The sequence below is a fragment of the Giraffa tippelskirchi genome, chromosome 5 (assembly GCF_054371585.1).
Source record: "Giraffa tippelskirchi isolate mGirTip1 chromosome 5, T2T-mGirTip1v1.2.pri, whole genome shotgun sequence".
Taxonomy (NCBI): domain Eukaryota; kingdom Metazoa; phylum Chordata; class Mammalia; order Artiodactyla; family Giraffidae; genus Giraffa; species Giraffa tippelskirchi.
The window spans coordinates 177651923-177666775 of record NC_137279.1 but is presented as its reverse complement, the minus strand read 5'-3'; the positions used below and the strand labels follow the sequence as shown (position 1 = coordinate 177666775).

General features: G+C 40.6%; 1 protein-coding gene across 35 annotated transcripts in view; it reads left to right on the top strand.

Annotated features, from left to right (window-relative positions):
• The window catches only part of LOC145506844 (phosphopantothenate--cysteine ligase), a 116224-nt gene that overhangs the window by 100221 nt on the left and 1150 nt on the right, over window positions 1-14853 (top strand). For 30 of the 35 annotated variants that reach the window (XM_081492264.1, XM_081492266.1, XM_081492265.1 and 27 more), the window contains 3 exons: window positions 5267-5408; window positions 9716-9852; window positions 11052-11166. In XM_081492264.1, coding sequence (XP_081348390.1) covers window positions 5267-5408; window positions 9716-9852; window positions 11052-11166 — 394 coding nt within the window. Of the gene's footprint in view, window positions 1-5266; window positions 5409-9715; window positions 9853-11051; window positions 11167-12197; window positions 12549-14853 lie in introns of all 35 variants that reach the window. The other 5 variants (XR_014054379.1, XR_014054378.1, XR_014054383.1 and 2 more) reach the window with 1 other exon arrangement.

The following is a 14853-nucleotide window of genomic DNA, read 5'->3' as shown; positions in this document are numbered from 1 at the left end:
CGCTGTTATTATATCTACTTATTTTCAGTTTTCCTCTGTGATCCACCTCTGCTTCTACCTCTGCACCCCTCATCTCTATTGTTTCCTTAAGTTGAAGTTTTTTATTCTCTTATGTTCTCACTCACTTCCTATGTTGATGGTAGTAATAATGATTTGAAAACCACTTTCTGCTGTATAGTGGAAAATTCTTCAGTCATTGATATTCAGTATCTTGCCTTGATTATCATATCACTGAGAAATATAGAAACATGGAAAGGAACATGTGTGGCTCAGCTCATATTAAAATGACAAATCTAAGACTAGAACTCAGCCCGCTACTAACCTGCACAGCGCTCTTCCCACTTTGTATCTGCCGTTAGAGGGCGGGGAGGGCATCCACAGAGCCCATGGTGTCTCCCAGCACTGGGTCCAGAAAGGCCGGGCAGGCGCTCCAGGCCCTCCCTCTGTCAGGACCAGGATGCACTCTCCCGTCTTGGATCAGGAGCCACCAGCGTGTGCAGTGACCACCTCAGAGCCAGGGATCCCAAAATGGATTCTCAGTGGAGATGTTTTACATTCTGCTGATCATGTAAGCATATTCCTGCTTTAACCAGCCTCGGGAGCACAGCCTTCTTGGGGTCTCAGACAGATCAGGTGTAAATCATTAATCTCATTGTTATCAATAAACAATGCTGATAGTTTGTGCAAACTGCCATGAAACTCGAGACCTGTGGTTGCAAAGCAACACTGTTTTAATTGGTATATTTCGTTCCTGTGCCACTGGTCAGTGCCAAGCAAGAACTTTCACAAAACAGTTCAGGCCTGATTCTAGGCCTGCTGGATTCAACCGTCTAACATAGCCCCAATTTAGTTAAGAATTACCCACTGGTCATGCAATTGATATTTTTATGCAAAATAACTTAAAACTGCTTTTGTACATATATTTTTCATTTTAAAAAAATATTTTTATAAATTCCTAGGTGTGGAATTACTAATCCAAAAGCTGGAGCTATGGATCTCAAAATGTATTATCAAACATTCAGAAGCATCCTACCAAAATTTTCTGCCATTATTGTGTGAGAGTAGAAATTTCACTACATCTGAATTTGCATTGGGTGCTACTTTTGTGGGGGGAGGGCTCTGATGAAATTTTTCCCAATGCTCTTTCTTTTAACTGAGGTATAATTTACATGTGCACAGATTTTTAAATGTACAATTTGATGAGTTTTGACAAATGTATATGCCCACTAAGCACAACCCTAATCAAGAGACAGAACATTTCCTTTATCCCTTATAGTTCTTTCCTTTTTACAGTCAGTCTATATCTCCTGCTCCCTCACCTTCTCCCAGGAATCTACTCTTCTGATTTCTGTCTCTACTAGAATGGAATTATACTACATGTAATCTTTTGTGTCTGACTTCTTTTGCTCAGCTTATTCCACGTTTTTTAATGATCAGTTATAGTCATAAATTACTTGTTATTTTATTTTGAATTTCTCTGATGGCTAGTGAGTCTGAATAGTTTCCCATATTATTTGTCCATAGCCTTTAGAACAGTGAACCTAACCCTAGCTGCACATATGTGGGCCCCAACATAGATTAATTAAATCAGAATCTGTGAGGATAGGGCTTAGGGATCAATATTTTTCTAAAATCATCCCCATGTGATTCTGATGGGCACCTAGGAAAACTACAGCTTTAAGAAAGAAAATGGAAGAAATTGTCAAAACTCTAGGTTCATTTTTTTTTTTCATTCCCTGATCCTACTCCTGACCTTTACAAACAGTGCTTAATTTTTTTTCCTATTTTCCCAGCTACTCTTCCAGAGGAACAAATTCCTTGCCGTTTTGAAATAAAAATGAAGGAAAGACCATCTGGTTTTACTTAAACATAAGCCAAAGTTGTCCTGAAGTTTAGGACATGAGTATTGTGCTGCCTTATCGTGCATGCAGTTAACCAAGCATAAACTTAGAAAATCCACATGTTCTTTGGCAAGTTGGCCAGCAGAACTTCTGACCAGACTGATAGGTGTGCCAAATAGCCAGCTAGCTATTTGGGAAGGTTCTAAGCTCTCATCAGCCTCACTGCATCCATGTACTTTTTATACCGTGTAGTACTACTGGAAGAAGCCTGAATATCTAACAACAGGAGCTAGTTAGGTCAAGTATTGTACATTCACTTGATGGAATATTATACAGCTGTAAAAGACAGTGGCCATGAACATTAGAAGCAATGTGGGAAAATGCTTGTGATACAATAAATGAAAAGAGCATAAAATAATTTTAACATAGATGGTGTTTAAACAGAAGATACTTATAAAAAGAGTGGAAGGAAATACAACAATATCATAAAATAGATCATATGGGAGTTGGGTTTTTTCCCCAAATTTTCTATAATTCATCATTTAAAAAATAAATAAATTTTTTATTTTTATTAAGTTTTTTAATAGTCCAAATGGCAGGATAAGAGAAATAGCAGCTGTCTGGCATGGAAGCTGCAGATGTGGGTTTTAATAGCCCAGGGCAGAATGTGTAGAAGAAATTCTAGAAATCCATGTTGCATTTCAAATGATGTCAAAACATCAGAGGAACTGTGAACAGCTGGGAAACTCAGAGACCAACAGGTGTACCAACCATTAGTGTTTAAACCTCTGAAGCTATGGACTGGGGGATGCTGAAACCCAGTGATATCTTTTGACAAACTCTTCCCAGAATAAGGGAAAATGAGAACATTTGTGAGATGAAAATATCTTCCTGTAAAGAACCTGAGTCAATCCACAAGAATATATTTTCCTATTATATAGTGGGTGCTACAAGGGCCACAGAACTAAACAAGCCTAAAGCAGTTTTATAAACCTCAGTATCTAGAGTAACTCTATTGAGTTGCTGTAGCAGAGACATTGAATAAGAATGTCTTTAGAAAGGGAGGGGGTTTCTCTCTTACCTAAAAGTGCAGGGAGCTCAATGTTTCCAAAGTCTAGATTCCTTTCTTGTTGTCGCTCCAGCATCTTTAGCACTTGTCCACATAGTCCAAGGCAGTTCATTACTATATCCACATTTTATCCAACAAGAGGGAAAAAGAGGGGAAGGCAAGGGCATTCTGTTTTCCTTTAAGGCACATTACTTCCACTCCAGCTACTAGCCGGTACTTACTCACATGGCCTCATCTAGCTGCCTCATCTAACTACAAAAAAACTACATTTTCTTGGAGTTCATGTTTGAGCAACCAAGTGCCAAGCTAAAACCAGGGGGTCTGTAATGATAGAAGAAGGAGAAGGTATACTGGGGACCATCCCCACAGTCAGTCACTGCCACCCAAACTGACAAGCTAGTGACAAGAGCCAGTGTGCATGTCTCCAACCTACAGGAATTCAAACTTCTCTGCTTGGTATCTGGCCAACAGCTGAATTAATCTTCTAAGGGAAAAGTATGCAAAATGATTCTTTTATTTACAATCAACAGTTAGGAGAGAGAGGGGCACTATTTTGGAAAATGGGAGAGTCTTGCAAAACACAGTTAGAGGTAAGATAATAACTTAACCAGAGCAGAAGACTCTATTGGAGTCGCTAGACTAAATTACCATCTAAATAAGTCTCCTTTGCTCTTCCCCTGCCATCCGGCTCCTAGTTCTTAAAAAAAGTGTTAGTCGCTTAGTTGTGTCGGACACTTCGCAGTCCCATGGGCTGTAGCCCACCAGGCTCCTCTGTCCATGGAATTACCCAAGCAAGAATACTGGAGTGGGTAGCCATTCCCTTCTTCAGGGGATCTTCCCAACCCAGGGATCAAACCTAGGTCTCCAGCATTGCAAGCAGATTTTTTACCATCTGAGCCACCAGGGAAGCCCTTATAATAGGTTATTAAGATGTAATTCACATACTGTACAATTCACTCATTGAAAGTGTACAATTCAGAGGCTTTTAGTTGTAATCCATCACCACAATCAATTTTAGAACATTTCATTACCTAAAGAAAGCCTTTAGGTATACCCTCCCTTCCTAGTTTCCCTCCTTACTCCCAGCCCCAGGCAACCACTAATGTACTTTCTTTCACTCTGTCTTTGTCCCTTCTGGACATATCATATGAATGGAATTGTATAATATATGGTCCTTTGTGACTGGCTTCATTCACCTAGCATAGTGCCTTCAAAGTTCATTCATGTTGTAGCGTGTATTTGTACTTCATTCCTTTTTATAGCTATATAATGTTTCATTATACAGATACTCCATATTGTGTTTATTTATTCATCAGTTAATGGAAATTTAGGTTGTTTTCACCTTTTGACTGTTATGAATAGTGTTACTATGAACATTCATGTACAAGTTTTTGTGTGGGCGTACGTTTTCATTTCACTTAGGTATATACCTAGGAATGGAAATCGCTAGGTCATATGGCTATGTTTAACCATTTGAGAAACTGCTAGGCTTTTTCCATTTGACAGTCCAACCAGCAGTATATGAGTATTCCAATTTCTCCACATCCTTGCTAGTACTTTTTAAAAATATATGTATTTATTTATTTATTTGGCTGTACCGGGTCTTGGTTGCATCGTGTGGGATCTCTGATCTTTGTTGCGGTATGCAAACTCTTAGTTGTGGTATGTGGGATCTAGTTCCCCAACCAGGGACCCAACCTGGCCCCTCTACATAGCAGAGTCTTAGCCACTGGACCACCAGGGAAGTCCTACCAGTACTTCATTACCTTTTATTTTTTATTTTAGCCATTCTCCTGTGTGAAGAGGTATCTCACTGTATTTTTTTATTTGCATTTTCTTAATACTAATAATGTTGAACATTTTTTCATGTATTTATTGGTGTTAAGTTAAATTTATGTCAGAATCAGAATAAAAGTCTTGAGCAGAGATCTAGATAGAATTGGCATTTAGAAGTCTAAACTCAAGACAAGAGTGAAAGCAAACCCAGTTACCTGGAAAATCGACAAGACAGAGTGGGTTCTATCACTGTCCAAGGGTATAGCTCAGAACCAGAAAATTTTAAAGTAATGACTAGCTCAGTGGAGCAGGATTCAAAATTTTTAGATGTCAGGGGTCAGAATTCAAGGAGTTTCCTGTGTTGGGGATGACTGGATCTGGTGTCATGGGGGAGGTTCTATTTGGTCCATTTCCCCCACTTGGGTGAGAAGTCCTATGGATGTGAGGCAGGACAAGTCTTCATCTCTGGGACCCACCCTGACAAAGCAAGAAGAGGAACCCCAAGAAGTGTGCAAATCAAGGAGGCAAAGTGAATTTTCACTGTGTTCAGGTGCGCCTATATTTAAATTTACTTTTGTAGAAACTATAATCAGAAATATCAGTACTACAAAGTCAAGCTGCACAGAGTCAAGGATCGTTTAGTTGATGAAGTAGAACTCCGAGATGAGAGAATCAAACAACTTGAAAATGAGGTTGGAGCCCTGCGGCAGCAAATGGAAAAGGTGAGGGGGAAGGTGGAGCACTCACTGGTCCTGTGGTGTTGGGCATATGGAGGAAGCCCACTTGATTTTTAATATATTTGTGGCCTCTTCATAGCCCTGGTTTCCTTTTCTTTTCTTTGCACTCTTTTTCAGTTTGAATAATTGTTTAAGCCCTGCCCAAAATTATGTAAGACTCATAGTGATGCTAGGTCAAACTGGACACTGAAAATACTCTGCACTGCTGCTTAGGGCTAGCATCTTGCCTTCAAACGAAAGTGCCTTTTCTTTATATATATATATATATATATACATATTTTTTAATTAAAATTTTAATTTATTTTTAATGGGAGGATAATTGCTTTTACAATATTGTGTTGGTTTCTGCCATACATCAACATGAATATATAGGTGTATATATATGCTCCCTCCCTCTTGAACCTCCTCTCACCTCCCACTTGATCCCACCCTTCTAGGTTGTCACAGAGCACTGGTTTGAGCTCCCTGCATCATCCAGCAAATTCCCACTGGCTATCTGTTTTACATCTGGTAGTGTATATGTTAATCACCCTTTAGCTGAGACTTCCAAACCAGCCTCCACAACTCATTCCTGCTTTATGCAGCCCTCATTTTGCCTCACATTTCTGTCCATTTTAAATGGCAATGAAAACAGGTGATCCCTATTCTTCTATCTGACTAGCACCTTCAGGCTGTTTTCTAAATCTCTCTGGTTTCTTTGTCTTGTTGCCCCTGTGACTTTCTGGTGTTGGCAGAAAGTAAATGGAACAGATGAATGGGACCCAATGCAGAATGGCCTTGAGAGCAATAAACGACATCAATTCAAAAGGGAGAGCAACTGATTTGGCCAGAAATGTTTCCCTTCTGGAGATCCCCAACCCATTTCAGAATTTTGAAAACATTGTCCTCAGTCCTAAATTACTACTTTCTACACCCACCAAATTTTTATCATATCACCACTATGTACAAAGGATACCAAAACAATTGATGTAAATTCAGTTATTCCATGGGCTATTATAGTACTCCACAAGAGACTCCCTCGATAACTGTAAGAAAACATGTGAGGATTATAAGAGATGGGTCACCAATGTTGTGTTTTTAAGTTTTTTTTTTTAAAAACCCTCCTGTTACTTTAAACTGTAGTGAGAACGGAAAACAAGTTAGATTTTGCAGTACCATCCTATTTGGGCACTAACTTACCAAACTTTTAGACTCAGATCCAGGTTAGACTTAGGATCAGATCCAGGTTAGGAAGGCAACACAGAAAGTATAACAGAAGAAAGTAGCAGCTCTTGTTCACGGGCCCACTGGAAATACCATCAGCCTATTCTGCACTACCCCTTCTTCCTGGTGGTGCCTGCCTTCCCCTTCCAAGCTTACGTGGCAAAACCAGCCTCCTGCTTTCAGCAGGCATGTTTCCTGACTGTACTATGTTGAAGACTATACCCCCCAAATTCATGGCCACCCGGAACCCCAGAATGTGACCTAATTTGGAAGTTTGCAGGTATAAACAGTCAAGATGAGGTCATACTAGATTAGCGTGAACCCCAAATCCAATATGACTAGTATCGTTATACGAAGAGGAAAAGATGTACACAGGGAAGAAAGGCCATGTGATGATGAGGCACAGATTGGAGCAACGAAGCCACAAACCAAGGAGCACCAAGGATTGGTAGCATTCATCACTTAGGAGGGAGACATGGGACAGACTTTTCCCTCAGTGCCCCCAGAACTAACCCTGTCAACAACTTGATTTTAATTTTAGACTTGTAGGAATTAAAACAACAAATTCCTGTTGTTTTAAGCTGCCCAGTTTGTGGTAATCTGTTACAGCAGCCCTGGGGAACTGGACCATCTACCCAAAGAGTCACAGCTTTCCATGAAATTTACTGGAGGCTGCAAGTAACCAGAGGTGAGGAAAGAGTGGTGGGGGTTGAGCTTGGACAGGCTTGGATGCAGAGGCTAGCCCTGCTACTTAATAGTTCTGTGACCTTCCCCGAGTCCCTTTGCATCATTTTCTTGTGAAAATGTGAATACCTCACAGGGCTTCTGTGAGGATTAAAATACAAAATGCCTAAAGTGGGACCTCCTAGCACATACAAATCTTCATAGATGTTACTTTCTTCTTAGTGTAAAGTCTCTTGGTGGTGGTGGCTTAGTCACTAAGTCATGTCCAACTTTTGTGACCCCATGGACTATAGCCCATCAGGCTCCTATGTCCATGGAATTTTTTCCAGGCAAGAATACTGGAGTGGGTTGCCATTCCCTTCTCCAGGGGATCTTCCCGGCCCAGCAATCAAACCCCGGTCTCCTGCATTGCAGGCAGATTCTTTACTGATGGAGCTATGATAAAATCTCTTAGAAGCATGTTAATCAGTAGATGTACCACAGAGGTATAAACCTAGAGCTCTTGATTTTACATATTTTAGGGCCTGTGAACCAGAGCCCCAAGCATACAAATCCTGGGCTCACTTCTAAGCACAAAATCTCCAGAAAATAATGCCACTTTTGGGGGGCTTCATTCCTTCAGTCTTCTCTTATTCAGTGAGCCAGTTGAGTCCTCTGTGTGACCACCCAAACCAGGTTTCCACAAATATTTTATCCTATTACTACAGCAAGTGTCCTGATTCCAAAAAATACAGTATTTCCAATGGACAGGGTGTCAGCAGCCAGCCCACTCAATTTCCTTTCTAATCCAGTTATAACTACATAGGTTATTATTTGTCGGGTGGCTGCTTCTACTCTCAATCCTTACCATAAACGTATTTAAATAGTAACAGGTGAGACTGTGTTAGACACTGAAGGGTCCTGGATGAAGGACTTTAAAATATGGAAGAGTTGTTTCAAAAACATGCTGTAATCTCCTTCCTTACAATTCCTTAATAATAGACTAATAGATGGACAGCCTTCCTTCTTCCCTCCCTCCCTTCCTTCTTCTCTTTTCTTCCTTCCCTGTTTTGAATTATAATTGACATATTATGTTTACAGCATTATTTACACAGCACAATGATTCAATATTTGTATATATGTCCACCACAATAAGTCTAATTAACATCCATCACCACCCATAGTTACAAATGTTTTTTCTTGCGATGAGAACTTTTAAGATCTCCTGTCTTAGCAACTTTGTCGTATGAAATACAGTATTACTAGCTATAGCCACATGCTGTACATTACATCCGTATAACTTACTAATAACTGAAAGTTTATACCTTTGACTACCTTCACCCATTTTGCCCACCCCTCTCCACCTCTTGTTCAGTTGCTCAGTCATGTCCAACTCTTTGCAACCCTGTGGACTTCACCTCTGGCAGCCAACAATCCAATCTGCCCTCTGTATCTAAGAGTCTGGTTTTTTGTTGTTGTTTTTAGATATCACATATGTGGACAGTCTTTTCTGAATGATCTATATGATTAATAGTACGTTATTGAAAGAAAGAAAGTTGCTCCTCCTAACCATGTGATTCACCCATCTGCCAGAGGTCCTTACTCTCCTCCCACTCCTATTCATGCCCATCCCACAAAGGAAGGTGGAAACAAACACAAATAGGAGAAGGCACTTACCTATTACCACTAACAGGTCCTTGGTGAAGTGAGAAGGGCAGTTCTACATTTGTGAGCTTCTGAACTCCTCACCAACTGTGATATTTACTAATATCTGCTGACTCAATGTAAGGATGTTAGTGTTTTTTCACAAAATGTAATCCTGTATTGTTTTAGCTATAACTTCACTAGCTATTGCTTTCAGGGAAGATGTTGGTAGAACATGAAACATGATGTCAAGCTAGAAATCATTTCAGCATCATCACTGCAAGAGTATTCTCAATACCTGGCTGACATGCCAAGCAACTGAAACCCTGACGATGGTTTTCAAGTGAGGTGGCTAGATTCCCATCTTCCTTCCTTTGCCTTAAAAAGGCTGTAACTACAGAGCAGATGGAAATGTGTTATATGGAAATCTTTCTCAATATGGAGCTTCAGAGCATCTAGTTGTATTTGTTAGTGACTTGATAACTATAGAATTAGAATACAGATGAGAGCATCGGGACCTTATTGGAAGTTGAGTGTTCAGACATTAAAAAATATTAACCTAAAAGAATGAATAAATGTCAAATATGTAGCATAAAATAACCCAGATAAATAGGAGAATGATCTAGCTGACAATGTCAGCAAACAGTTAAAGACAGACTAAGAAGACAGGAGAAAAAGATGTTTGCAAGACAATTTTCTGTTGAGTTTAGAAACAGGCTGATGCTCTTAAATGTGTAATTCTTTCTCCTGCTTGGCTAATTATGAGGACTTATTATCCCTAGGAGAAGGCATTCCAGCACCAGATCACCACCCAAAATGATATCCTGCTCCTAGAAAAAAGGAAACTTCTGGAGCAGGTCACAGAACAAGAAGAATTGATTGACAGCAACAAGTGGATAATATCTTCTGTCCAAAGCAGGTAGGTGCCTGCCCCAGTGGCCTGTGAGTTCCACAAAGAGGATATTTCTCCCTCCACAAAGATCATTCCAGAGGTGGTCCTTTGAGTTTGTAGACTTGTCTCATAACTGTTTCTCTACCATTTGGCTGTTTTTAGTAGTTCATACAAGTGGCAGAAGTTGTGAAATTAAAGAGAAAAGTATCATGGAGAAGGTGAGCTGGGCATTCAGATAGGCTCTTTCATGGCAGGATTGCCTCCCAAGGACCCAGCTGTGTTCATCCTGGTCCATCCCGTTGTATGTGTGTTAACACTCATGTTTATGTTTTGGCATCTATGGAATCAAGGTAGACTGAGAGAAAATAAGGCTGGCATCTCAGCTCTATGACTTTCTGGTTTTATCTTTTTACGTAAGTTACCTTCCCCATTCTGAGCCTCAGTTTCCTTACCTGCAAAATAGGCTTCATAACAGTATCTATTTCATGGGGTCATTGTCATTAAAGGAGCTAATACATGAAAAGTTTTAAGTGTTTACTGTATAGATGGGGTTCCCAGGTGGCACTAGTGGTAAAGAACTCACCTGCCAATGCAGGAGATATAAGAGATGCTGGTTCAATCCCTGGGTTGGGAAGATCCCCTGGAGGAGGGCATGACAACCCACTCCAGTATTCTTGTCTGGAGAATCCCATGGACAGAGAAGCCTGGTGGGCTATGGTCCATAGGATCGCAAAGAGTTGGACATGACTGAAGCGACTTAGCATGCATGCACTGTATAGATAGTTCGCAGTGCCTACATACATGGTAAGTTCTTGGTAAAATGGCTGCTGCTGCTACTCCTGTTTTTACTTACTACTACTACTACTGAAACAAAACATGCGGTGACTGAGATCAGAACCAGATGCAGGCCGTGTGGCCAATGTTAGAAGGGATGCAGAGTCCCGCCCCTAAAGGGGATCGTATCATCTCTCAGGCTTCTCAAGGGCTGGAACTGTGCCTTTCATATTCTTGCATAGAGTGTGTCTCTATTCTCTATTTAATGACTATGTATAAGCCAGAAGCTTACTCATTTTCACTTGGTTTTGGAATATGGTGGGAATTATTCTGGCAAAGTTGGTTCTAAAATCTGGCAGTGGGCTAAGACCCAGAGCTAGTGGGAAGTGGAAGAGAGTTTTTTGGATGATCCAGAAATGTTAAGTTACACCTCTGATCTATGCCATTCTTAGAGTACTTTTCCTGGATGAAGAAAATAAGCAGCTACAGAAAAACAGTCTCCGGCTCACACAGGAGGTTGGTCTCCTAGAGCGTATCATAAAGAGCATCCAGATCCACAGAGGGGAGGTAAGGCTGCCGTCTTCTCTCTTCCCTTCACCTTCTGCATGGAGCTGTAGCCTGAACTTGGCCTTGGTGGACTATGGCAGGGGCTTACTGGCTGCACACCTGGGCAGCAGGCCTTGAGACAGCTCTTGGCCAACTCGCTCTTCATCGGGTCAGCTTTTGTTCCACAGGCTCCTCCGATGTGATCCCAAAGTACTTTGTGTATGCCTTCCAGCTTCTTCCTTAAAACACTGTACTGTCATCACCTTTTCACTTCTCTCTCTCATCATCTCAGCAGTGACATCCTGGAGGACAAGGGTTACATCTCATTTGTCGCTGTATCTATGAACAGGTGCTCCATAGATATTTGAGAATGAAAGGATGTTAAATATCCTCAAACAGATGCCTCCTTCTCAGCTACCCTGTTTGCCTTGTATTATTCTATCCCTATCTTGAGAGATGAGCCCATCTGAGGCTCAGAAAGGTAAAGTGAAGCTAGTCCGGTCTGGCAAGGAGTCAAGTCTAAGGAGAACATCTGAGTCAGAGAAACACAATTATGTTAGAAAAGTCCTAGCAGACAAGTAGCCAAGTCCAGAGAGATGCAGCAAATAGTCTACATTCAGATGAGATCCAGGGTCTGGCTGGTGAGCAAGTCAGCCAGAGGGACTTCAGTAAGCAGAGCTGTATTCTGAATCCAGGATGGAGCTTGCTTGCTTTCTTCCCTGGCTTATATCATCTGCTAGGCCTTTCTTCCCAGGATACTTCACAGTAGATCCTGCTTATTGGATTAGGGACCATGGAAAGACATGTCTCATCTCCCCTCTCCCATCTTCCCAGCCTTTGTCTTTTAAGTCCTGTGGTTCTTAGTCTGTAGCCGAAGGGGTCCTTAGAAAATACATGTAGTCTGAGCAGATGACTCAACGCTGTGCAAGAACTTCCTGCAGTCTTCAGGGTAAAACTCCCAGTTTCTGACATGGTCTTTATATGCTCTGTGACCACGTCTCTGGTCTATTTTGGTCTATATTTTTCTGAGACAGAATATTTGTTTTTTAAAGTCATGGAGGACTTCCCTGGTGGCGCAGTGGATAAAATCTGCCTGCCAGTGCAGGGGACCCGGGTTCGATCCCTGGTCCAGGAAGATTCCATATGCCTTGGTGCAACTTAAGCCCATGAGCCACAGCTGAGCCTCTGCTCTAGAGGCCAAGAGCTGCAACTACTGAAGCCTAGAGCCTGTTCTCCACAACAAGAGAAGCCACTGCAGTGAGAAGCCCATTCACTACAATGAAAAGTAGCCCTCACTTGCCACAACTAGAGAAAGCCTGCACAAAAACCAATGAAGACCCAGTGCAGCCAAAAGTAAACAAATAAATAAATGAAAATTTAAAAGATCATGGAGCTCAAAACAGGTAACTTTTTTTATGTTATAAAGGGACAGAAAATGTTTACCACAGTATTAATTAAAAGCTTACCTAGGTAAATATAATGGAATGATTACATCAGCTAATATGAAGTTATTCATGTAGAAAAGTAGATATAAAAAGCAGGCTAGCAGATATAAGTAACTTTTTTCTGTATTTTCCAAGTCTCCTATAAATGTGTTATCATAATTTCATAATTAAAAAAAATAAAAGCAGGCTAGCAGTGGAAAGCACTAATATATTTTAAAAATAATTTTATTTATTGAGGTAACATTGGTTTCTTCCCTCATAGCTCAGTTGGTGATGAATCTGCCTGCAATGCAGGATATCTAGGTTCAATTGCTCAGTCAGGAAGATCTGGAGAAGGAAATGGCAACCCACGACAGTATTCTTGCCTGAAGATCCCATGCACAGAGGAGCCTGGCAGGCTACACTCCATGGGGTCACAAGAGTCGGACATGACTTGGCAACTAAACCTACCTACCCTACCCTAACATTGGTTTACAACATTATATAGGTTTCATGTATATAACAATTATACCTTGACTTCTGTATACACTACAGCAGGCTCACCACCAAAAATTGATAGTTTCTATTCATCACCATATAGTAGAACACTTCTGCCCATTTCACCCTCACCCACTTTCCCCTCTGGTAACCACTACTCTGTTCTGTTTATTTTTGTTTGCTTATTATTCCACATATGAGTTAAATGAATTAAGGTAGGTTTAGTCACCAAGTCGTGTTTGACTCTTGAGACCCCATGGACTGTAGCCTGCCAGGCTTCTCTGTCCATGGGATTCTCCAGGCCGGAATACTGAAGTAGGTGGCCATTTCCTTCTCCAGGGGATTTTCCTGACCCAGGAGTTGAACCCAGGTCTCCTGCATTGCAGGCAGATTCTTTAACAACTGAGCTGTGAGGGAAGAAACCAAATGAGTTAAATCATGACATTTGTCTTTCTCTCTGACTTATTTCACTTAGCATAATACCCTGTTGTCCACACACATTGTTACAAATGGCAAGATTTCATCTTTATATATTTATAGTCTTCTTTATCCACCATTCATGCATTGAAGGGCACTTAGGGTGTCTCTATATCTTGACTATTGTAAATAATGCCATAGCTTTTCTTTTTTAAAAAATTTTATTTATTAATATTTATATAGGCTACCCTGGGTCTTCATTGCTGTGCAAGGGCTTTCTCTAGTTGCAGTGAGCGGGATCTACTCTCCAGTTGTGATGCACAGACTTATTGCAGTGGCTTCTCTTGTTGAAGAGCAGGGGCTCTAGAGTGTGGGCTTCAGTAGTTGTGGTGCACAGGCTGTTGCCCCCCAGCATATAGATCTTCCCTGATCGGGGATTAAATGTGTCCTCTGCATTAGCAGGCAGATTCTTAACCACAGGACCACCAGTGAAGTCCACATATACTTTTCCAATTACTGTTGTCATGCTTCAGATACATACCCAGAAGTGGGACCAGAACATGTGGTAGCTCTTAATTTTTTCAGGACTCTCCATACTGTTTTCCACGGTGGCTGTACCAATTTACAATCCCACCAACAGTGTATGAGGGTTTGCTTTTCTCCACACCCTTGCCAGCACTTATTTCTTGCCATTTTAATGGGCATGAGGTAGTATCTCATTGTGGTTTTCATTTGCATTTCCCTAGTAATTAAGTGTTGTTCAACATCTTTTCATGTGCCTGTTGGCTATCTGTATGTCTTCCTGGGGAAAAATGTTTATTTAGCTCTTCTGCCCATTTCTTTAATCCAGTTGTTTGGTTTTTTGTTGTTAAAAGTATGAAATGTACAATTGTCAAATATTCCATAGATATTAGGGATTATATCCCCCAATTTTGATGATACAAATGACATATAACATTTAAGTTTAAAGTATACAATGTAATGATTTATTATATGTATTTATTACAAAATGATCACCACTGTAAGATTAGTTAACATCCATCACCTCATATAGGTACAATTTTTTTTTCCTCATGACAAGAACTTTTAAGTTCTACTCTCTTAGCAACTTTCAATATATACAATGCAGTACTGTTAAGTATAGTCATCATGTCTTACATTACATCCCAAGAACTTATTTCTTTTACAAGAGGAAGTTCATACCACTGATCACATTCATCTAATTCCCCCATCCCTGACAACCACAAATCTGGTCTCAATTTCAAGAAGGTTTTTTTTTTTTTTTTTAACTCCAAGCATATGTAAGATCTTACAGTATTTGTCTTTCTCTCTGACTTATTTTACTCAGCATGATGACCTCAAGGTCCAT